At 36.5% G+C, this 26,481-nt stretch overlaps 1 protein-coding gene across 1 annotated transcript in view; it reads right to left on the reverse strand.

Moving 5' to 3' along the window:
* The window catches only part of JMY (junction mediating and regulatory protein, p53 cofactor), a 63,748-nt gene that overhangs the window by 6,004 nt on the left and 31,263 nt on the right, over positions 1 to 26,481 (reverse strand). Inside the window, exons 3-10 of the mRNA XM_063421634.1 lie at positions 25,577 to 25,727; positions 23,569 to 23,738; positions 18,862 to 19,027; positions 15,398 to 15,585; positions 8,993 to 9,079; positions 6,409 to 6,504; positions 4,592 to 5,144; positions 2,699 to 3,009 (exon numbers count right to left, since the gene is read on the reverse strand). Coding sequence (XP_063277704.1) covers positions 2,702 to 3,009; positions 4,592 to 5,144; positions 6,409 to 6,504; positions 8,993 to 9,079; positions 15,398 to 15,585; positions 18,862 to 19,027; positions 23,569 to 23,738; positions 25,577 to 25,727 — 1,719 coding nt within the window. The 3' untranslated portion in view covers positions 2,699 to 2,701. The remainder of the gene's footprint in view (positions 1 to 2,698; positions 3,010 to 4,591; positions 5,145 to 6,408; positions 6,505 to 8,992; positions 9,080 to 15,397; positions 15,586 to 18,861; positions 19,028 to 23,568; positions 23,739 to 25,576; positions 25,728 to 26,481) is intronic.

Here is a 26,481-nt window from a genome sequence, read left to right on the forward strand (position 1 = left end):
GCAAGAATTAGTTACTATATGTTTTGTCTTCAAATTTTGATAATTAATGAAACCACTTCACTGAGAACTGCTAATACTCCCTTCAGATATATCAAGGAGCTTTCTGGCACTTAATAAATATACATCACTGTATCAGATGTAGCTTTCATTCTGTCAGGCAAATAGCTGCATTACATTTAGCCTATACAGATGTTTGTATAATTAAGTATAATTCATATAAAATGTGTGCCAACCCACTTTCATAAACATGTTTTCAAATGAAAATCTCTATGCTACTGTTTTTGACATGTGTGGAACTTACAAGTTAAAAACCAGGTCAATCTTAAAGCATGATATTAAGTGGATAACCTTATAGTAAAAAACACTAGCCTGCTATTTATACAACAGATTTTCATTATTTTACTCTTTTATGATGAATGCTCATAAACCAGTCTGTGTCTCCAAGCAAATATGCTCATCTATATGGAAAGTATTTATTCACTTGAGTTTTTCAAGGGCTTTGTCTCAATCTCTGTTTTCCCAAATCATTTCACATGCTTGGAGAGCAAGGGCCTTGCTTGTTTTTTCTGAGCTGTTAGTACAGCTATTTCTGAGCTGTTTTCTGAGCTATTCCGTACAACCATTTTTAATCTAAACTATGATGTGTTAAATAATCTCACCCAATGAAAACAGGGGTTTTTTCATAATAACATATGACATTGGTAAGAGAAAGCAGGTCCCAGATACGTTAAGGACAAGGAGCACATACTCCTAACACTGAATCCTGTTTTTAGGTCCATTATTTCACAGGACTTCAGGAGGATGCAGTCTGGTAAACAGGAGAGAAAACAACCTGTTTTGTTGTTTTGGGACTGTGTGGCAGTTATTTTCAGCCTGCATTCAGAGCTACTTTTATGGGGCTGCAAATAGCAGAGGAAAAGTAATATTTATACTGTGTGGCAATGACTATGGAAGATTTCCAAGATGCACTTCTAATGTAAAATGTTTAGCAGGTCAACCCATTAGATTTTAAAAAAACATAAGTCAGCCTTGGAAAATTTCTTTGTATCTTGCCAAAAAAATGCAAACAAAGTTCTAAACAGTCAAATAGAATTACTAAAATCAAAGTCAAAACCCAAAGTTTAAATTTGATCTGTTATCTAGGAAATTAGAATAATTGCACTAAGAAAGCCAAGGTAGAACCAAGATGTGTCTTTTCTTAAAGCTGTCATTTGATTTCTGAAAAGCTGTGGTAGTGTGTTTTTTCAGTATGCAAGGACAGAAAGAAGTTACATTAAAGAAAAATTATTTTCACTTGAAGTTTTAGCGAGAGTTAAGCACATCTCCACTCCTGGAGTTTCAACTCCAGCACTCAGTACATTTGGTATGGAATAGAAGGAGCTTAAGGAGTCAAGCTTAAGGAGAATAGAAGGAGTTTAATTATGGAATAATTAAACTGTGTGAAATCATTAGGGTGGCCAACAGCTAGTTCATGAAGAATTGAAGGCAGCATTTATTTTCCCTTTCAAAATTTAAAATATTATGATTTGAAAATACCATGCCAATGCAACAGATTGAGAGAGTAATTCATAATCACAAGAGCATTCAGCAGATGATGTGCTAAGTCAGAATCAGTTTTTAAACAGCTGTAGCCCTTTACCAACAGTCATTCTCCAGCTATGGTAACAACTACCCAGGGTAGAAATGCTGGATTGTGAACATTCAGAAAGGTAATCTTCTTCCTACTGCTAACTGTGTTGCAAGGATTACAAATATTTGCCTTCCATTCTGTTGAAATAGCTTTTCTAAACAGATTTTTATTTTCTTTAAAGATTGTCATAACATCTGGTTTCTCAAATTTTAGCTTTAGTTGGAATCTTCATTGACACTCAAGTTCACTCATGTGTCAGTAACAGAAGAGAGCCACCACAGAGAAGTGCTCTACGCTGCTGCTGCAGTCACAAATCTCTTTGTGCTACTGATGCATCAATTATTTTGAAAACTGATCTCTTGCCAATTTTTGGTTTGTTCTGAAATCATTAATTTCAGCTGCTGAAGTCTGGTATCTGCACTTTCAGGCACTGTAGTTTAGTATTAATGCAAGTTCATGGAATTCATATGACTAGCAGAAGTACAAATTGTATTTGTATATTTACTGTTTATAGCCTGGAAATACAATTAAGTCAGAGATTTTAGAGACTGAAACCAAGCCATCAAGAAGTCAGCCACTCAGGGTAACCCATGAGATTTCAATTTGTTCAGCTTTCATACCTAACTGTTTTTCACTTAGAAGTTACTCAGTCTGAAATGGTAAGACATGCCCAATTTTTACAAGGCTAGAAATAATTAGAAAGAAAGTATAAGGTGCATCCAAGAGTGATTGTGCTGCTTTTTAAACTTTTTTGGTAACCTGGGAACTGTCCCTTCAAATTTACTAAATAAAATAGAGCTTTTTTCAGAAGTCCTGTCAATAGTCAGAAGAAATATTGGAACAGTAAAAGACTACCATACTGCCTAAAAAAAGGTTTCCTTATTATAAACCTTAAATTCTTTGAAAAGTCAGTGATACTCAATTCATATGTGCATGTTTTACCACACTGGATGTCAGTTTAATCACATTCCTACTAAGTCTCCTAGAATGCACAACCTGATGCTTAGCTGCTACTGTTATAAAAAAAAACTGTTGCAGAAATATTTTCTTTAAATGTAGCTTAATTACAGGTTAGTTTTCCCAGTCTGTGCAAGGCAAGCTCTCCTCTTCATCCTCTGACTCAGGTGACGCTTCCTTAATCCTTCGCAACGCTTCGTGGATGCTCCTTGTCAGAGGGTCAGTATCAGGCAGAATTGTAAAGGATTCTCTCAAAACATCTTTCTGTACTTTCTTCAGTTTCACCCCTTTCCTGATCTGCGCCAAGATGTTATTGCTATCATCTTCATCAGGAAAAGGAGGGAGACTTCTCTGCTCAACTTTTCTTAAGTGAAAGCTGCCACGTTTCAAGGAAGCCAGCACTTCATCCATCGGGGAGCTCACTGCAGCAAATCAGAAGACCTTCAGTATTGTTATCACTAGATTTTATCAGTCCTAATTTTTATTTCCTACAGATGAAAAAGTATCTGCACACTATGAATGTGACAGTCCCCTACTATAAGTATAATAATAGCTCCAATACTGTTTTAGCCGCTAAATAATCTTCCTTATTACCATGTCAGAGCTGCTTTATACAGATAGTTGTAATTTTTGCAACCATTTAACTTCCTATCAAGAAGTAAAACTTCCTGAAAAATGTGGCTTTTCTGTTTGCAGTCATAGAAATCAAATAAACTGCAAGGAATTCAACATAATGAAAGCATTCACTGCATCATTTTTTTTTACTTTAGAATTCAGGTAATGAGTACATGTCTTGGGTACTGGACTATGCTAGCCATTCTTACCACTTGCATTTTTAGGCTAACTTTACCTACTGCATGACTGTTTCTACAAGCCAGCGAGGGAAGCAGCAATATAGTCAATTGCAAGAGCATGCATTTTCCTGATTCTCTGGCTTCATGTATCTGTTAGCATCAAGTCCTAGCACAGTTATAAAAGCTGTCTTCCTTTATAATTATTGAAAACAAAGAAGTCAGAGATAGTTCTTTATGACAAATCCTTTATCACTAATCTTGAAACTAGTTTTTTGCAAAAATAAAAGCTTTGGCTCTTTGAAGAGCCACAAGTGGGCAAAATCTTCATCCCAGAGAATGCATTAGAAAAAAGTAAAATAAAATTTTAAAACTTCGTATACAATAGTATGTAATTTGTGCAGCACTTCTCAATCAATACATATCCATCTCCAGTTCTTTTTTGTACATTGTGCAATGTATTTTTTAAAACCTGTTTTGCATTTTTGAATAGGCTTTGTCCATCCTACTGAAGGCCTAGACAGAAAAGACCCAATTAAAAGAGAGATATATACAAGATAGCACATTTGAAGGAGGAAGGAAGGACTGCAAACCCTCTCTACTATACAGAGACAAATTTCTGAAGCCATGTAGAAACTTGGAACATCTCAGGGGATATGGAGCAGCAGGTAGAGTGCTACTGCAAGCATTAACAATATTCTTAGGAGGGATGATTGATTTGGATTTGGATTTGTCACATTATAGTGTACATAAAATGCACACACAATAGGTACTTTATAAAAAATTGCAAAATAAAATGCAAATCAGTAAATAAATAGGACTACATAAAAATTATTGTCATTCTGTTATTAAATAGAACACTGCATCTTCAGGTGAAACACAGAATATCTGCAGGGCTGGCAGTAAGTAGATACGTAAATATTCTTTTCAACAACACTTTGGTTTCTATCTTGTCTAACATGGTACAGTGTACACTCAATTTCACAAGTGTTTTCCCACTGAAGAAGTATGCCATGCTGTCATAAAAACCCTAATGTTTGAGCTCCCAGAACTTCTCAGCTACAAAGGATTTCACCAGTTTCCCATTAATAATAAATTAATCACAGCACACACTTTCCTACGCAGCAATTCAAAAGATGAACTGATGTGCATTACAATTTTTAAATTAACAACAACAAATTTTAAATCAAATACGCAGAAATTAAAACAGTACCTCTCCTCCTCTGTAAACCCTCTAGGTCACCTGTCTTCTTAAGCTTCTTCTTGGCACTGACCAGCTGGCTGCTGTCGAACAGATGTGCTGGTGGGACACCAGAGGAGTGCTGCACTCCCTTCTCCACGCTCTGACGTTTCACAAAGCTGTCGCTTTTCTCCACGGATTTGGCGGCGTCTTCCTTGGAGGGCAAGGGTGGAGGCGGAGGGGGCGGTGGCGGAGGCAGAGGGGGTGGGAGCTGCACTCCAGCAGCAGTCTCTGGCTGGAGCTGGTCGCTGGGGAGTGGAGCAGTGCTGGCATGAGGCAGTTCAGAGGTAACACCATTGGGAGGCAAAGAGACGTCCTGCAGTTGTTTCAGGCTTGTGGACTCCCGCACTTGCAAAGGCTGAACTGCTTTTTCCAATTCCACCTCTTCACTCTTCTCTGGGACTTGTATGGTTGCTGGCAAAGACTGAGGCTGCTCGACACTAGGCACTGAGCTGGCTGCACATCTTTTTCTTGCATGAGCCAGCCGTAGTCTGGTTGATTTAAGTATTACTTGCCCAGGGTACCGCTAAAGTGAATAAGGTATTGACAATTACGTCAGCACATGCAATGAAATATTTCAGATTTTATGTACCCATCCTTTCTGACAAACAATTTTCATTTTGCTCTGTACGAAAAACCAAAGCAAATATATCCCCAGCTGTATGCAAAAAATGACTCATATTCTTAGTTTTTGTTCTTATTTAAGCCACTATTTACGTATGATTAGTCTAGTCAGTGAAATACATGGGTTAGAATTAGGATTTTACTAACAATCAGACTGCACATTCAAAACAGGGGTTTTTTTTCTGGAATCTAAAAGTCAAAATTCCTTCCTGCTTTCCTCTTCTAAACCTGGTCAATGGCTCCCTCCACAAAAGTGCAGATCAATCTGTCTAAATACACTGGCCTTGTATGTGAATCCTACTGTTTTAAAAGGTCTGTCATGAGAACACCAAAGATTTTCAGACTTAATTTACTTCTTAAATTTGCTGCCTCTTATCAGTCTTTTCATATTAGTTTCATCCATAGCCTTTTAAAAGCAAAAACTTAAGCTGCTTCTGAAAGACAGGTCTAATACTTTTTGCACAACTGTGGTAGGCCTAAAGAAATAAGATGTAACAATATTAGTATGTTAACTAATATTGTTAATATTAGCTCTAAGAAAGAGCTCGTGAACAGTTGCTGGTTAAAATAAGTAAATTTGCTTCAATTTACAGAAGTTACATAATTCAAGAGGCTTGCAAACAATAGTGACAAAGAGTGTACTGCTGAAGAAGATAACTCTCCAGCAAAGAAACTTCTCATACCTTTATATTTTTAATGTATTCAAAATTTTTTTTTCACCAATTAATACAGTCTCTCTTTTCTTTCACTTTCAGCCCTTTCCTTATTCTTTCCCCTTCATTCCACCTTCTATGCATTTTCTGATGCTTCCATTGTAATAAGAAGGGGCAGGTATTCTGGCAATTAGCAGCAAGAGGCCATGTCAGATGACAATGCTCTTTGTGGGAAGCACTGTTTGTACATGTCAGAAACATTTGCCAAGTGTCTTGTCACAAGATACAGATGTAAGAGTGAAGAGAAACTTATGGCACTGGGAATGCAACAGCTACAGGAATCTGTTACCACCAATGCAGTATTTTGTTGTGAATTTTCCAAAGACCAGCTAATGATATATATAATACAATGAAAGAGAATTGCCAATAGCACAGTGAATGCCATTACTGGAATGAGTGAAAATTTCTTTGGGAAAGGAAAGTGCCAGAAAAGAGCAACTCTTCTTTTGTTACCTGTTTAAATGTACGAAGTCTGTCCAGAGTCTTCTGTCGCTCCTGACTAACCCAGGAGCTCTTTCTTTCCTCTTCGTCTTGCAACTGATCTCGTTTCTGAGAAAATACATGGAAAACACATAAATATTACATCCAGTGCTCAGTGGATGGCTTCACTACAAAAAACTCCTGTCATAAATGTGACAAGTTACTTAAAAACATACTTCTCGAAGAAACATAAACTTCTGGCCTTTGGCTTCCCCTTAAAAAATAGTATACATTTCCCTATTAAAAAGAGTATACATTTTGCAGTTTGTTTTCTCAAAGAAATGTAATGCTCAGTAAAAGAATATTTCAATCTCAAACAGGAACGCTTGGAAGACTTGTTAATTCAAGAGATGGGAGATAACAAGTGACAGAATGCTATACTTAGAGAAGCCCCCTTGAATTAAAATTCCATAAATTAGCCAGAGAGCAAAGCAGTATCCATTTCCCCCCCATTCCAAGAAAAAAATGACAAGGCTGTCATACAAATTGCAAGGCTGCCCATTTAAACAAGTCACATTAGTATTTTCAAAGTACAAGAATCCACAGAACTCAGCATCACCATGTTTTGAATCCCAACAGTGAGCAAAGTAAGTAAATGTCTTCACACATACAACAATAAATATAAGTTTATATTTACTCCAGCTTTTGTTGTTTATTCCAGCTTGATTTTATGTAATTCTTCCTTGCACCTAGTACAGTCGTGTTTTTTCTTGTACAGTGATTTTATCTTATGGAAAACACACTTTTGTATACATCTCCTTTAACTAATCATTCTTTCTTACAGAACTTCAGCAGAGTTACTACATCTCTGAAACAGACACTAACTCCTCAGTCAAATTTACTGGAAATGGAAGCTAATTACCAGAAGGTGAAATTCACTGCATGCAAGTTCAGAAGCTATCAGGAAAAGTGATGTAACACCTGACCACAAAGCAAAAGCCCTGAGCAGAATCAGCAGCTTTGATTCTTAGGATGACTCACAGCATTTAATATTACTTTTGAAAGCATATCTTCATAATCAAAAATTCTGATCACTTTGTGAACCTTTTACTCTCATTCAGTCACCACAAAGTCTGCCTGTCATTTTCAGAAGTCAGCTAGTGACCTGGTGTCCTTCATAAAAAGCCAACTGCTGTGATTTGGAAGACAGAAAGGAAGTATAGATGTATTAGGGAGAGAAAGATGAGAACACATCTAAAAAATAGTAAGGACAGAAAGCAGAAAAATGTGAAGAGGAGAAGCATGTGGTAAATGAAAATAAGAACAATGGACAAAGAAGTTAGAACAGAAGCATAAAGAAATGAAGAAAAGTAGTTCTATCACTGTACTGAATGTTACATATGCATTCAGATCAAACTTTTCCTGAAGCAGTCTCAAATTCAAGGGGTTTGTTTTGTTTCAGGTGACTTGTTGATTTGGTTTTGTTTCACTTTTATGTAAAATAGTAAAATTGCAATTTTTATTTGGTTTCAAATTTGGACTCAGCTTTTCAAAAGAGTTTTCTAAGAGTTATCTTTCCAAAATTCTTAATGAAAAGCGGTAATTTAAAACCTATTTTACCATAATGCTAGAATTTTTCAGTCACATTTTGGCCAGAAAAATCCCACACAAACACAAAAAATTAGCATTACAGTTCTTTATGTCATTCAAGCCCGCAATTCCAAAATCTAAAGTAACTGAGAGACAAGGAAGACCTTTGGATTTGTCAAGTCTTATTTGTGAGACTGATGAATGGGCTACAGTCCACACAAGTAACTTCCTCTGCCTTATTGTAAGAACTGATGAAAAAACAATTTTTTTGAATTCATGAAAGAATATTCAAATACATACTGCCTTTGACAGGTAGCCTTTCCATAAAATAAATTATGCAGCTGACTTACTGGACAAATATATCAATGTTAAAAATGTATAAGGATGAAATAGAATCACTTTCACTAATCTAATTGAAGCCTGAATTAAAGAGACTTGGATTTCAATGCATCTTTGTCAGTGATCTTTATCAAATATTGATACTATATCAGCTCCCAAGACCTAGTCCAAAATTTGAATATTCTTACAATACGTCTACTAGGACTTATCATAAGAGACCAGTTGGTCTCTTCTCAGCAATGAGACTATGAAAAATGTTGTGGAGCATCCATCTGGGACTACAACTTTATACAACATAACTTGCTTTAGTAAAGAGAAGAAAAGTAGCAACCAAGGTTAGTAAATTAAGAATAACTATGTGTGATTTCCTTACTCCTATACCACACGTGATACTTAGAGACGTTCAGAATCATCTATGTCCATGTGATGACAAACATAACAAATCACTCAGACTGCCAATCTTGCATAAAGAACCATTCTCCTTGCTTGGTTCTCGTGTCCTCCCAACACAACTATATACTCCCCCTTACCAGCATAATATGACACAGAAATCCATGGTGCAAAGGTCAGGGATACACACCACCTTTTGAAAGAGCTATCACTCTGAATGCTCCCCTAATTAATGTATAATGAGGAATGCAAGCTATTAATGACAGGCTAAGCTCAGCAGCACAAAACTCAAACTTACCAGCTGAACAGTGTGGTGCATTTTGTACTCCTCCTCACTCTGGTGACGCTGCTGGATTTTCTCGTTATGCTTTGCAATACAGATCTCCTGCAGGGACATAAAATATAAGCCATAAAGCATGTAATTTAAATACAATTTACATATTTAGCAAATGGCAAATGGCATCTAGAAAAATAGAAACTGCAGAGCCTATTTCAGACAAGCTCATTTAACTTAACAATGAACTCCAACTGAAAAAACAAAACAAAACAAACCACAAGCCAGACAACCCCAAATTTATTACTTTTAACTATCAAAAGAATAAATCCAAGTGACAGCTGCTTGGAAAGTCTGTTCTACAGTACCAGTACAAGAGTGGCAAAAAATACCAATCTGTCAACACTTCATAAAACCCTTGTTTAACCCCATGTATTTACACACATGGAAAAAACTAACTCTTGAATGTATCAAATATTTCTCTTTAGGAAATAGACAGTTTCAAATTTACAGGTGTCAGTTTATCTTTTCCATATTCTATCTGCAAGCACAGACAGGAATAAAGTTGTTACAATTCATCATGTTTATTTATTACACTGAGTTCACATCTCTAACATCAGGTTGAAACCAAGAATCTGTTACACTGTCTGCAAATAAGAATAGGTTAAAAACAAACCAACTAGGCCATGTTACAACAGCTGACAAGAGGATGACAGTCAAACGTCAAGTAGATAGACAATTTTGTTGGATTATACTGAGGGCCAGGAAATTGGACAGTATCAGCAATGGAATTAGACCTGGAATTAGACAAGCACCACGGAGAACTAGAACAAAGTCAGATACACAGTCATAAACAAATCTCACAGTTGTGCAAGAAGGTGTAATGTCAGCAGTTTGGAGTGTGACCCCAGAGAGAACATGGAGCTGATGGGGTTCCCAAGTCTCATTCAGTATGACTTTCTGGGTAGATCCAGAAAAAAGCTTTGTCACTGAAAGCACTGCTTGAGGGAGCTGATAGAGTGAAGAACAAAAATAAGGAGGGAAGGAATTAGAGAAACCTCCCTATTTTGGATGCTTAAAAATGTAGAAGAAGCTGTTCTGCAAGTTATCTATCGACAAGCTTTGATCAAATAAAAAAGTAACCAGTGTTCCTGTATAGGACTGGAACCATCAATGTTGCTGCTGTATACAGGTAACTACAAAAGAAAGATTTCTCTGCAAATACTGTCCCACCTTCATGAGAGACATATCACAGAATGGCTAGGTAGGAAGAGATATTAAAGTGCCAACCTCCCTGCCACAGACAGGGAAACTTCCACTAAATGAGACAGCTGAAGGCCCCATCCAACCTGGTTTTGAAGACTTCCAGGGATGGGGCATCCACAACTTCTTGGGGCAACCTGTGCCAGTGTCTCGCCACCCCCAGAGTAAAGAAATTTCTTTGTAACAGCTATTTAAATCTCTCCTGGTTTAAAACTGTTCCCCCTTGTCCATGTAAAATATCCATCCATGTCAAAAGTCACTCTTCTTTTTTTTTTTTATAAGCTCCCTTTATGTCCTGAAAGGCTGTACTGAGGTCACCCCAGAGCCTTCTGTTCTCCAGGCTGGACAACCCCACCTGCCATCACAGGAGAGGTGCTCCAATCCTGTGATTAACTTCATACCCTGTATTTGCTCTAACAGATCTATACATATATCTATATATATCTATAGTCAAAGGCTGCTGGGTTTTGTGTTTCATTCTGGAGGTATTTTCCCCTGGTGAAAAGATTAATCCTGGAACAGTCTATCAATTTAATTTGTAGCTGCAAAAGTATGAAATACTTCTTTGTGTTTCAAAGACACAGCAAGCTACATAATACTAATAGAGAATCTGAACAACTTTCTGTAGTATTCCTAACTAGTTTATAGTTTATTCTCTATTTAGGTTTTAAATATTACAAAATAATGAGAAAACGTAAGTTAAGCATGGTTTGAGTTTTTGAGATGTCTCAAATACTCAGGGGACAATTTTATGACATGTTTTCACTTTAGCGTCAGTATTTAAACCTTGCTGGTTAAATGCAATAATAAAAGATATTTTAAGTATGTAAAGAGGATAAACAGGACCAATATGTATTTAGTGCTGACTTTGAATTAATAAACAACCTACTTCAAAGTAATTAGATCTCTTTGATATGAAATAATAAAAACTACTAGTAGGGGTTGAAAACATGTTGCAGGACAGGATCAGAAATCTGAATCATCTTAACTAATTACAGAAATGGTCTAAGAAAAAGGAAAGTCTGCAATTTCAGAGGGACAAATGCAGGGTTCTACTTGTAGACAAGATTAAGTCACTTCAAACGAAGGATGAAATAAAAAACACCCAGATGGGAGCATTAAGAAAACTATCTGGATGATTACAGCAGATGACAAGCTCAATATATACCAATGAACTCTGGCAAAAAAACCCCACAAAACAACAAAACCAAACATAATAATTGGGTGTAGGAATACAGGAGCAGGAATACACAGTCTGTTGCACATGCAAGGTAGTTCTTACTTCTAAGCACTGGGAAGCAGGCACGTTATCACAGTATCATCAAGTTTGGAAGAGACATTTAAGATCATTCAGTCCAACTGTCCACACAGCACTGCCATTGCAACCACTAATACATCACCCAGCACCAGATCCAGACACCTCTCCAACACCTCCAGGGAAGATTTTACCACCTCCCTGTGAAATTATGTCCAGTGAGAGCCACACTTCAAGAAATATGTTGATAAACTGTATGGAACAGGGAAAGCAATAAGAAGTAATGCTCATTCTTCCTTTAATCAACTGACTGATTTCACAGTATCAAACTGTCCCTCAGTTGAAGAGACAAAGAGGGAGAGCTAAAGAACCATTTCAACCTTTGTTACCAGACAAACGACAATGTTTAAGATTAATAACATGTAATATATGTAAAAGAGATCTGCTTTAGTATTGTATCTAACTAGTTCCAGTGAGTCTTGTTTTCACCTTAAAAAACAACCCAATTAAAAGGTTAGCTTTCCATGTGCAAAACTCATATTTTACTATAAGCACTCCATGCAGTTATATTCTTATGCTGCTCTTGTTGCAATGGCATGGGCTGTGCTTTAAAATGTGGGCTTGCAAAATTCTGAAGGTGTCCTATTAAACAAACACAAAAGCATGTAAGGAAATTTCCTAGATGAAAGCACACGTTATGAACATATCCCAAACAGCTTCACCAACCAGTTGCTTTCCCCAGTCTGCTTGGGATAAGGAATAATCCACCTGGGGCAAAATGATTTTATTTCACCACAACTGTTTTTTCAAAGATATTTTTCAAGATACCTTCTATGCCATTTTTTTCACCTTGACTCACTGCTATGAATCTAACTCCCTAATAAATCAGCTGCTTGTTACATATGATAATCTAATTAATACTAATGTGTAGCCAGCAGGGGGTAGACTGGCATAACAATAGCAATTTCCTGCATGAAAAATCTATAGCTAGCTCTCTGGAAGTAAGAAAAAAAAGGTGAAAATGCTATTAAAAATATTTTTAATAACTCACTGTCATCAACACAATCAGGAAATGATTGTTCAAAAAATGCAAATAGATCTGCATTAAAAAAAAAGAATAAAGAGTTTATATTCATGGTAGAACAGTGAAAAATATCATACTCTGTAAAACCATGAATTTTTAAAATGCCAGTTCAGTTATTCTAGAGCCATGACTGAATTATGTTTCTAATACATCTTTAATGAAAGTTTCCAAATATAAGCTTGGTACAATTAACTGACAACATGACTGAAAAACTGATGCAACATTTGCAAAATTAGGGAAGGAATTTCTGAAAAACAAAATAGATACTATAGCCACTGAAGTTTATATTTAAAGTACAAATCAACTTACTCTCTAAAGAGTAATTTATTTCCTTGCACTATGTTATCTCCTCAATAGAAAAGACTTTCAAATACCTGCATGATGAAATTACTTTCTTCCAAAAAATAAAACTGATGATAGAGAAAAATTTCCTATTGTTTCCTTAATCCTGATATCTGCTGCTAGAAAGGAGACATTGTCCTAAGGGCATCTTCAGTTGCCAAAATCTTGATAATGAGAAAGGACTGGAATTTCTACACATATCACAATCCTGTTCTATACACCATTTAATGCATAGCTTGTTTTTTGTTTCCAACTACAGACCTGACAAGTAAAAAAAATTAAAAACACAACAAAAAAAAAGAAAAAAAACCCCCACTTATCTACCACCAACCCAATCCAAAATAGAACATGTGTTTAAAAGTCTGTTTTAAGATACTTTGCTGAAACAGTCAGGAACACAGTCTGAAAAGCATTAAGTACATTCTCATCTCAGTTCAGCAATAAATGTTTCTTAATTGAGAAAGACACAGAGATTTACCACACAGTATGTGTATATTTTCCATATTCACCCTCAAAAAGTCACTTTTCTTCACACAGCGTTCAGTCACCACTGCCCTCATTCTCACCATCTACAGTCTCCTTTTGTATCCCATCTGTACCTTAGTTCTGCAGACACTCCAGAGCAAGAACCCTTCTTTCCTCCCACAAATACAAGTACTCACACCAGGCACCTTAAATAGTGTAAAATAATTACAATGCTTTGCAGTATCACTAGAAAAGTAATTGAAAATACAAAGCCTGCTTTAAAAAATGAGACAAAACTACAAGTTTTGATTTTTCAGGTAACTGCTAGAAAGCTTAGTGGGAGTCTGAATTATCCAGCAGTAAGAAGAGAAGCTAAAAAATGCTAATTTTTTTTTTCTGTCCAACAAGTGCCATATAATGACACACAACAGAGTCTACCCTTTCTTGTTGCTCAAATAAAGATAATTTCATTTGTCCTGCAAGTTTGAACACACATTGTTCTATGCTGTGCTGGGCAATGACATAAGTAAGAGAGCTGGAACTCGTTCTGAGATTGATGTGCTGTCCAGGTTCCACACGGAGGCATTACCTCAGGTCCTGACAGCAGCACAGCCACAGCAGGATGTTGAGAAGATGTAACTGTGCCACTCCTGCCTGCAGATGCAGACAAGCAACACAGCTCTGCATCTTGTCACAGTGCACAACCAGGCATGCTGCTGCAGCTGCTGCAGCCAGAACCACCTTCCTCAGCCTAAACAAGGTATCTACCACTGCAAAACAAATAACCTTGAAACAAATGAGCCACTGAAGGTGACTAGTTCATTATACAGATACATAGGCAGGCTAAAAAATCTCTGCTCCTGCTCCAGGGTTTCTTCTTGGCCTGTGAACTCCAATAAGTTAAGCAAAGAACAGCAAAGAGGCTGTTGCTTTTAAACAGGTTTGTCTGCTTTGTAAGGTGCCAGCTGTTTCTTTTCATATCCAGGAAAAAATATTGTATTATACTGTAGCCTGTGTAATTTAGTGTAAAACGACAGATAAGTTCACTTACTTAAAAAACTAACAAGGTTCCTGATACTTTTTCTCTTTACAAACTCATGTAAAACAAACACAAAGACTAAGCAAGCTACTTCATATAATCAGCTAACAGGAGACCTCTTTTCTAATACCTCATTTGCAGTCTTCTCCATGTTGGGTTAACTAGAAACCAGGCAGTGGCTCACAAAATACAAAAAATCCAATATATAAAATGTATCAACAACTTTTCATTTGCTCTGTTATTATTCAGATTTAGGTATAGAAGAAGATATATTAATTATGAAGTGGAGGAAAGACCTGGAGGGTTTACTGTCAATCTCCTAGAACTCTTTAGATGAAGGGGTCATCCCTCATATAAAGGGACATGACTGGGAACACACAACCAAACCAATCACGCATCCTAATCCAGAATGAGGCCTCAACTGACATTTCTGCATAGTTTTATAGTACATGGTATTGGGTGAAACCTATTTTCTAACAAGTATTACAATGGTCTCACAGATAGCATTCCGAAAATTACAAATAAGGAATACAGACTTGATTTCATATACATCTGCCAAATACAGAGTATCAACAACACAAGTTTAAAAGGATGGGGTAGGAGAATGAAAATAGAACTCATTTGTGAGAAACACACTTGCAAATTCTCTTCTGCAAACACACAAAACAGCCCTCTGTAAAAACATTCATTCTAGCCTGTACTTCCCACATGAAAGTATTCTGATTAGTTAATAGAAATAAGTTTATTTGTTGACTTCAAAGTAATTGAAGGTTCCTTCAAAGCTAGAAGAAAGGTAAACAGAATCTTAAATGTATCAATTTAATAATACATGCTATTTTATTTAATATTCTGCAAAACAACTTTCAGCAAACAATGAATAGAATCCACAAAAATTCTGGGAAACTCGCATCTGAAAGGAAAGCTTTTGAAGTTTTATTAAATTTGCTAATTATGTCCAAAAAGAAAACAATTAAGAAGTACCTTCTTATTTCTGAGGTAGGCTTTCTTGGCTGAAATACGTCCACGCCTTGCTTCCAGCTGGCGGATTTTTTGTTGTAACTTTTGCAGCTCCTCCTTTTGCAAGTGTACAGATGTTGCCATATCCTCTTTTTCAAGCATGGCTTCCATACTTTCATAGGTATCATAATACACCACCTCATCTCTCTTCTCTGTTTTAAAAATGCCAGCAATAAAAAAATGAAATCAATGGTTTGTATTTGATTAATGCTTTGTTTTCCTCAACAACAACCCCCACACTGAGTTGCAAGATTTGATGCAGAAGAACGCCACAGCCCTTTATTGAGGACTAGTACCAAAAATCAACAGGTCAGAGGAAAAGCATTAAACAGCAAGGCAGTGTACAGCTTTAAACTCTTTATGAGGAACAGAAATTAATACCAATGAAGCTCAGCTGGCTATTCAGGCAAGCTCAGAGTATTAACACACAAATCCAATTCTAAATGTACAGCTATTATGTGTAGTTTAATTTGAACACAATGCCCATGCATTTGGGCCTCACAGGAGACCCACTGCTTGTAGCAATTTTCACCATGAAGTTCAGGATAGACAAGACTATCTGAAGGCTTCGGCATCGGATTCTTCTGTTACAACCAACTGGTAATTTCATGTAAGGGGACTCAGACAACAGGACACCAAAAATCTTCTCATAGGTTTTTGATGTCCCAGTCACTGCTCCTGGGAGGGAGGAAGGGCAAGTTCAATGCAATCCTTCAAAGAATTACAGGCCTGAAAAGGAGGTAATTACTAATAGTTTTATCAAAACTCATGATTTTTAGCTTCCTGAGTGAAGCATTTGGAATAACACTGAGCTCATCTTTAAATGCTGCCTTCTCATCTCTTGCCAAGAAGGAAAGAGTAGTGATTATAAATCCTTGAAAAATGTTGGGATGAAGAAGCAGTAAAGACCTCTTGTTCTTTATTCCACTGGCATACAAGGGAGGATATTATTTGTCATACACCAAGAAGGAAATGCATTACTGTTGTCTGAAACAGGCAAATGCAGTCAGCATGTCTGTCAAGTGTCCATTCCATAGCAACATCAAAATTTCTTATTTCAACTGTATCAATAACTTTCAGAAAGACTGTAACTTCTCCTACTTCAGCTACTTGGTTATGTGGGGACAGACACAGGATTTTCCTCAGTACACAGTCCATTTTAAAAGCTGTTGTCCCTTCATGTTATTTGTGTGTGTGTTTCTCTGCTGCAACCAGAATTCTGACTGCCATGCTAATTTCAGCTCAGTAGAAGTCATGGCAGGACCAGACAATAAAGCATAGCAAGATATTCACCTTAAAATAAAAGCTAATAAAACATAACAAACAGTTTCTTTACTTCAGCACTCAGTTTAAAAAATAAAAACCCTGTAAAGCTTCATCAATATGTAAAAACTGCCAAGCCACTGGAACTCTCTTTGAGAAACCACTGAGCAAGAACAAGACTCACGGCTGACAATTACATTTTATCATGCAGTTACAAAATGGGAGAATTTACGGCTGAATTTCACTTTAGAAGACTTTCACGCAAAGTTAAGGACAGAAATATACAAGTTCACTCATTACAAAACCATTTTGACAAGAATGTGTTCATACTTTGTAGGAATAAGATAAAAACCTTGTAAATTCTACCTAATAAAGTCATGTTTTGTGAATTTCAATGCAGGTATTTGCTTAATGACAGTGTAAAACTACTGGTGTTGCTCATAATATGACAATCTATTATCATTTGATCCTTTTAAGATCCTTTTCTGAATTTACAAAGCTATTATTCTAGGTGTTATTGACAACCATGCTCTCAAAACATTCTTTGAGAACTCCCTGCACTAGCTCTGCAGAACCAATAAAGTCAAAGATGAGAGAGAAGCAACAGCATCTACTACATGAATTTCAAATCATACAGATGTGCAAAATCAAAGTCTGTTACTTTACTATCAGTACTCTTTAAAAAGAAAGTGTAACAGACCACGCTTTTCTTTTGACATTACAGGAAACAACATATATTAAAAGACCACTAGATGTCTTAGATGCTTCAATTCAGAGATGGTGCTGAACTGTCTCAAACATATATAGTCATTTTCACATCACGTTATTTTTCACATTAATTGCTCTATCCACCTAAGGAAAGTCTGAGAAGGTAATTTCATGTGTTGAATTACTCCACATATTTAGGAACTGTATTTTTAATTTTCTGTCCTATGGGATAGCTTGGGATTTATTATTAAACAATATCTTACAAACGTAAAACAGCAAAGGAGGCCAGAACAGTCAACTGTTTTGTTGCCATGAGTGAAGGAACGGGGTTTAGCTGACTGAGGGTTTTATTTTGGATTAGGTTGTGGGCTGAGGGATTTTTTGAGATTTCTGGAGAAAACATTAATGACAAATTGTATTGTCCTGTGACGTTTTTACAGCTTAGTCTCTGATGGCCCAGAGGTTTTACTGTCACTGCATCAAAGACAAGGGATTTTTGATACACATTTCTTCTCAGTCTCCTCTTCAGAGGATTTCTTTCAGTTCGTAAGTAAGCAGACCATACCATGTCTCCAGTACCAAAACGACATGCCCAAGATCTACCTCAAAAGCACTAATTAATTCTCCACAGAAGCATCCAGTCCAAGCTGCCACATTTCTGTATGTCACTTACAAAGTTTCCAATCCTTATGTTCCAAACATACAGTTATGGTTGTTTCCAGCACAAGTCATAAGGGTGGAGATTCATGTTACACCTGTGTTTTCTCCTTTTCCAGTGGCTACTCACAACACAATCCAGCTTTAAATCTCTCTGAGGAGAATTTTTTATCCATAGCAAAAATTTTTATGTAAGCCCTACACTCTAAAAACAGTAAAACAAAGCTTGCTTAAATACAAACGTTAAAGACTGAAAGATTTAAAGGACAGAACTGGATTGAAAAATGCTCTATGATTTACAGGTACTGTTTTCACAGTTTGTAAGTATATGAGGTGTAGTAGGATAGTCGGTTCTGGAAGCATAAGGTTTGCACTGATGCTCTAAATCTGAGATAACAATATGAGCTTCAAGTGTAACAAAAGGAATCCAATCGGATTTAGCTTTTGAAAATCAATCACTTTCAAGAAATGAGTAATATCAATGCTTATTACATATTTTTAGTTAGACAAGTCTGGTAATTAAGACATTTCCTTCTTCCCAATCTTAGTTCTTCAAAATTTACATAGTTTGTGCATCTTATATGCAAACTTCCAAATACAGGCAATGAGAACCATACCAGAACTTCTGTATGTGTATGTATATGTCTTATAAACAGGTGTAAATTTTAATTTAATAGTACTTTTGCAGCTCTTCACATTGCAAAGAATCTGTTCTCATTTCATTCCCACAGGCTTCCCTGGACTCTTAGGAACAAAATTATCTTTCACAGATTAAGTATTAATTGAAATAAATAAAGCACCTGACATCAATCTTCTGATGCTTTCAAGCTGTGCAGTCAGGAGCAGCTCTTCACATTTCAAGATCTCAAACTGCACTTCATATAACTGAAGCTGTAAATCATAGTAATCAGCTTCTAAGTGGTCCAAATGGGCTAAGGCTTCTGTACCACCTTTCAGGCTCTGCATCTAAATAAAAAGAGAGAAAACAAAAAACAAACAAATAAACACCATACAACTCCAGGATAAAGATGAGAACAAACCCACAGATGTTATGCTTACAGCTAGATACTGTCTTGTACAGTAAATGTAACATGTTAAAATTCAACACGTCTAGTCCCTCAGATATGTTCTGATCAGACACACACTTTTATGATGCCTTTATTTGTGGGCCTGACATTGGTCTGAATTTAGGCTTCAGGCTCTGCTACTGTCTGTGTGAAAGGCAGGCGAACAACTTTCTCATGTTAGCCTGAGAAATCTTAAAGAGGAATTCAAACAAACCTTGGGAAGTGAGAAACTATCTGCAGGTGGTGTTTTTCCAACGTGTTTACTGGAAAGAAATGTTTACTAAAGGGTGTAGACGCTGAATAACCAATCATGTTCTTTGTACCGAACTACTCTATAAAAGTAGAATTTAGAAGAATAAAGTTTGCTCTCATCTTTACCATCATGGAGAGTCATGTTGTTATTTCTGTGCCGTCCGAAAACCATAGCAACATTTATTATCTGATTTTTTTTTATATGGCAGTGAAATAAATCCATGGCATTGAACTACATTTTGCAACTGTCAAGTGTCAAGTCATACAGTGCATGGTGTGCAACATCCCTCACACTCTTTTACTCTACTACTTGATTCTCTGAAGATACATAATTAAATTAGAATTCTCTTATCTCCAATCCCAAAAATCTAAAAGTAGGCATCTGGACAGCTACAGTTGAAACTTGTAAAAGCAGAACTGAGGAAAAAATGTGAAAGTATCTGGAAACAGGGATAAATACATGCACTGATCATCTTGTAATGACAACTTAGTTGTTCTGTTCTTTCTGAAGTCCTTCACAGCAGAATAAATACACAGATTAAAATACTTATATACATTTCAGTACTCATTTGTATTATATGTTTGAATAGAAAAGTAAGAAACAATCAACGTGAACTGCAGCCATTCTCTTTCACTCAGTCAAACAAGATTTATCTGCTCAATACTCAGCCATTCAGACCATATTTAAGAAATACCAGCATGTAAGGGAATCTTATGTGCTCAGTTTGGAGGGAATTGATGCACCTCTGCAAACTGCAAGCAGAAAAGTTAGGGCCACAGCTAAATTCTTTACCTGCTCAAGATATGTGTATCTGATAGTTTCTCTCAGATACTAGATAAAAGTAATGGTAAATTTTAACAGAAATTTGTGAAATGTCCACCTTATTATTCAGAAGAAATGTCCAATTTCATATCGTAGTCAGTCAGTCATTAAAAAGTGATGCAAAAATACAGGAACTTTTTAGCTATACATTTTAAAAATACTTGCTAGCACGTTCTCTACATTATGGTGTTATCTTCTGTAAAACTGAATCTGTAACAAACAGCCACAAATGAATTCCCTGAGTTTTATTTACCATACATATTTAAATATGACTACACTAAACTAGAAAGGTATGTGTACTGAATTAAACCAATGTTCCATTATACTCAATACCCTATTTCAGGAAAAAACTGTTAACTGCAAAATCCAGGAAGATTAAACATAACAGGCAGTAAGTGCACTGATACCTTCTCAAAATGATTCACCAGCCTCTAGCACACCCTGTAGCACAACTTAAACCACACTGCAGTCTCTTGTGCTCTTACCAAAAACAACTTACTTGACTTAATTCATAAATTTGTCCTATCTCTTTTTTTTTTAACATGTATGCTTTTAACACCTGCCTCAGTATCTATTGACAGGGATTTCACAGTTCAATTAAATGCAAATAGTTCTGTGTACTATACTGACAGAAGATCTGTAAACCAATTCTTTTAACTTCTATTCAAAGTTTCTTCTGCTCTATTTTGTACTTCTGTATCCATCTTTTCAACTATTAGTCTGAAAACTCTAGTAAGTTCTTAAGTGAACACCAGAAACCTTGTAATCATTAATGTATCATGTACATGCTAGAGTCCAATGTTACACTAAAATGTCTTGTTATGCCATTTTATTGCTGTGCATCCATATTAAATTACTAATTTGATAGAACAGTAAACGACATAATGATCATATTATTGGAGTGAACTACAGGCTACTTTTCAAGACAAAAGGACTGGTTCTCTTGAACTCTCCAGTTTTTCCATGTAAGAGGTATAATGTTTATTGTTCAGGCAACATATTAGCATTTTTTAAGGGATTTGGCATTTTGTCAGGATTTCCTCACTGTAAAAATGCAGCAAAACTTGGTGGGTTTGGGGGTGAGGGAATAGGGTGTGGGACATGATTGTTTGCACTTCAAATTAAGGTAGTGTCAAATATGATCACACCTAAAAACTTCCTTTTTTCCATGAACTGTGAAATTGACTCAAACCTTCACAAGTTTTTTCTTAAAAGCAGATGTTCCCAAATTTAAATCCAATGTAAGGGAGCAAGTGAGCAGCCACATGGTCTTGGTTGCTGGCTGGGGTTAAAACACCACAGCGGTGGAACAAAAACTGGGAGATCCAAGTTCAATTTCCTGTAGGGCCACAACTTTCTGCATTAAGAAAAGGAAATAATTTAATCTCTACAGTCTTTGTTGTTGCATTCATATCAATCAGAGAGTGGTTGCATTCACCAAATCATAGAGTTGAAATCTTATCAAGTTCCAAGCCCTCCACCACAGACAGGGACACCCTTCACTAGACCAGGCTGCTCAGAGCTCCATCCAACCTGGCCTTGAACACTTCTCAGGATGTTGATCCACAGCTTCTCAGTTTGCTGGTTGCTGTTCAGGGCTGCTCCCTCAAAGCAAAGAATTTCTTCCTAACCCATAATTTAAACCCATCCACTTTCAGTTTAAAGCCATTTCCCCTTCTCCTACCACAATATGCCCTTATGAAAAATTTCTTTTCCAATACTTTTAAATGTTCAAAAATCCATAGACAACCTGCCGAACACCAACACTGTCCTCAAAAGAAGCCATATCATGTCTTTGAGGATCATGTCTTTTTTCTGAATTGTCATTTTTTTCTCAGCCAAAATTTAGATACATTAATCTCTTGAGCATTTTACGCTCTTCAAACAAACACCCTGTTTTTATCCTCTAGAATATAGCAGTTAAATGGTTTACCAGTTATTTCAGTTCTACAAACACTTTCTTTATAAGACTGCCACCATTCTTCACCAAGATGGGATTCCCAGTCCCATTTCTCACATTAACTCTGTACACTTAGGCCTTTTACATTCTCAGAACACGTGATGTGTATCAGAGCAGAAGCTGGTTGGTGCTCATATCTCCCTATCACTGTATTCAGACCCAGAGCTCTCTACACCTTGTAATACACCATTCCAAAGCACCACACCCATTAGATATTCTTTATTTCTGTCTCCAAAAGCCCCAAATTCACAGCTCAGAACTTTCATCCTGATGTATACTACAATGAATCTTTCCTTTTCCTGTGCAGCCCCTAATACTTCAGCATATCAGACCAACATTCACTCATTTACCAGACTGAGATTTCATCCAACAAAAATTCACAGGTCTCCACAGGGAGAAAAATAAGATGTGCCATGAAAAGAAGATGCATATTTACTCTAAGTGAAAATATTCAATATATTTCCAATTACTACTGCTAGATTGTCTCATCAACTCTTGGCTAAGGATGTCAACAGCCTGAAAAACTCAGATTTTCAGACAGCTCTTGGATTTCCAAATCTAAAGAGCACTGAAATGCAGTAAACCTATTTTTGTGCTCTGGGTCTTGCATGTACTCTCTCCTTCCTGCAGATCAAGCTGTCTTCTACAGCAGCTCCTAAAATAAACACATAGTCTATCAGCCTTACAAACCTACCAGCCTTTGCAGTGCTAAAGTCGTGAGCTCTCTGGATAACCTTTTCATAACAGCACCATCAGTTTACTCAAATCTTGCTGAAACATTCGAGAAGTTCTCTTAAAACAATCGTTTAATTGCTAGAAAACACATTAACATTAGTATGATGAAGTTTTTCACACCAAGCATCCATATGATAGCAAAGTTTAAAAGAGAACTTGTAGCATTGTTACTTTTGAGGAGTTGTCATAAAACCCAATAAAGGTGGATTCTTTTCTTGCTAAGGCATTTAAGCACAGTTTTGTGCATGGACTCTTTCCTCAGGAAAACTGTAGCTAGCACAGCTCCTTTGAAAGATTGCCTTAGTAATTAAGGTAAGCAGAGAAAGAGTGCAACACAACCGTCCAGCTACCCATATATTTAGTAAGGGTGAGGCACCTTCCATCTGGAATGTCAGAGCTATTCTGAAAAGGTGGTCATGCCTCTGAGAGCTAAACTGCACAGATTACATAGCAGGCAATTTCTGTCCTATCCCTCCTCTACACCATCCCAGTGGACAGCTGTAACCATTAGCAGCAAAAACTGTCTTTCTGGTTGACTAACCAGGAGAAAGTGAACAGAAAACACATGTAAGTGGCACAAAACTCAACACATCTACATTGCAACATCATTTGTCTAACACTGCTTCTTTCTACATGCTTTAGTTTTCTACTTACTGGCATGAAAACTTACCTCCTCTTTCAGTGCATGTTTCTTCTGCTCCAAACAGATTTCTTTAGCACGCATCAGCTGCAAAGTCTCCTTAGAAACTGCATACTGAAGTTTTTCCATACGTTCCACTGCTGCTGCCCATGCTGCCTTACCAAATTTCTTCTGGTCTGCTCGCATTCGGTCATACACAGCTACAGAGAGGAAAAAAAAAAAAGTCAGGCATCTTACTAGTATGCTCTTCAGACCACTAGTGATCCTGCTGCAAAGAAAATGCACACATTTGTACTTAATAAAATCTCATTGATACAAACACTTGGCCTTTAACTGCATCCCAAATTTTTTCCACTTCTAACCACAAATTATCAGTTACTAAAAGTCTCTAGCTTAGATGTACATATGATGTACAGTACATATGATGTACAGTACAGTCATAAATTTAAATAAATGTGAAGAGTTAAAAAGAATTACTATTTAAAACTAAGATTTCAGCCTAACTTCAAGTGCAATTTTGAAAGAACACTATATGAAATTAAAACACCATCTATCTTTTACCTCAAAATGTAGGAATCCCTTGCCTGATTCAGATTTATTATTCTTGGGCCCCAGATAACATCTAGGTGGACACATACAAGATTTTCACCATTGTTAATATACAGGTCACGTGATACTGTACTTAGCTTCACAAAGCAAAAGCCACAAAAGTAACGGAATCAAAAGGGTGGCATTTAGTCACCACGTGCTATTACATGCTGTTCTTAGGTAGTAAGAAACACCTTTATGTTCTCACATGTTTTTCCTCTGTCATCTGTTAAATATTTGGGTACGTAAGACTACCTTGTGATCAGCAGGAGACCAAGAAAAATCCCAAACCCAAAAACCAGGTAAAATAACCTGTGTATTAAAGGTCTATGGCTGTAATCAGCCTTCAGGTGTGTCACTTTTCACTGGTTTTCCCCTAAATCCTGACTGCTGTACATAAAAAAATCATGTGAACAAAAACAACAAGTAAATATCTATAAATACTCATTATCAACTGGTAGTGTATCTTACTGGCTGCCTTTGTCATACTAGAAAAGGAGCAAAGCTGATTAGTACATTTAGAATTTGCACTAATTAAATTTATAACAACATGCTTTAACCTATTAAGTCACCCAGTCAGAATGAGGTGAAATTTTACATTATCTTTAACTTCAGTTGTCACTGAACAGAGTAAATTTGTGGTGCCTGCATCTCTTCTGCCAGATGTAGCAGTCATGTACAGAGATGACAAGAAACCTACCAGTCAAAAAAGGATTTCTCCTGTGGGTCTAGCACAATCACTATCACCAAGGCACAGAAAGAAACAGGGACCTGCAGTCAGGCAGGGGAGGAGACCAGGGCAAACTTTGTCAGTGAACTAGAAAAAGGTCTGTTTGCTCTATTAAACTGGTTACATGAGTTAAAATGGTGCAAGGATGAGTGCATGGGTGTACATACCACATCATCTGATCTTGCTTTACTGCACCAGTTTTTACTAAGACCATCACATTCTTCAAACACAGAAAAGGCAAGATTATATCCATGAAGGCTTCTGAACAGAGTAGCTTTCACTGAGTTAAATTGAGCTGTTGCTTAATGTTTAGAGCTATGAAAACAATTACTGTAAGGCAAGGAAGACTAGAAAAGGAAATGAAGTGAAAGACAACTAACACTTACTATGGGGGTCTGTCATATCCAGGACAGAAAACAGAATCCATCAGGGACCTCTAGCTTCCTAAATCCTTTGCAAACACAGAGTACTGCTAATACAATTGCATTGAAAAAGTGGCCGTAACACTTCTACCTAAAATTTCTATTTTATTCACTTCTGATGATGTTCTGAAAAGGTTTACAGGTAAAAGATTCTAACAGACACAAAAGAAAAAACAAATAGGAATGACTAATGCATTTTCCTCAGAAAGGATTGATGAAAAACCTCACAGTACAACACAGAACATGGTAAACACTAAATAATTTTTATGTGATGGATAACATGACAGGAAATAACTACCTTTTTGTGCTTTAGCTGTTATTTCAAAATATTTAACTGTAAGATCTTGAATAGAAAGCACAGCCATGTGAGCTTTTTTCTGCCAATCAGCATCTTCTTTTTGCAGACTCTCAATTCTTCTGGGGCCTAGGTAGTCATTCTCTATTGAGATCTGAAAATAAATCAGCCCATAATTAAAAACACAATTAATTGCAGCTATTCTGCCAACAGTAAACAGTTTCAGGGCTAAAAAAGAAAATAAAACAAAAAGGAGATAAAACTACCACCACAATTTCTATTCAACAAACTCTTTGGAAAAAGCTCTTTGGAAGCACTCCCTCCTACAGAAAAAGTACATCCAACTTTCATAATTATTGTTCTTACTGGGCACATAAAACTCACATATATAAGTTTGATTTGTCAGCATCTTTTTATTATGTATATTATTACCTGCAGATTACATGCACACTTCATGCCTCATACAGGCTTTCTTCCAGCCTGGACTGTTTTATTCTCAAGTAATTAAATGCTCTTCAATCAGAATGAAGCTGGCAAACAGGGTTGTGCTGGGGTAGTGATAAATGATCATCAACATTTTAGAAGTTTTTCTTTGCTGTAGATGACTTTAAAAAGCGTATTTTCCTAGTGTCTGGGAGCTCAAACATTCTTTTATTGGAAAGATCAAGGCAATTTTATTCTGGAGTCACAGCTGTCTGAAGCCAGTAGAAGACCTGGACTTGGTTTTACAATTAACAAAAACATAGCTTTCTCTCTCAAATCTGAGAATTTTTACAAACCTGTCACACTAGAACAACAGATGACATCTCATATATTAATTAAAAATCTAAGCCTGCTCATGCAATACCAAAATATTAATTATTAATATTTTTATATCTATCAGTCAAGAAGACATCTTACTAGTATAG

Source organism: Prinia subflava, chromosome Z (genome assembly GCF_021018805.1).
Source record: "Prinia subflava isolate CZ2003 ecotype Zambia chromosome Z, Cam_Psub_1.2, whole genome shotgun sequence".
Lineage (NCBI taxonomy): Eukaryota > Metazoa > Chordata > Aves > Passeriformes > Cisticolidae > Prinia > Prinia subflava.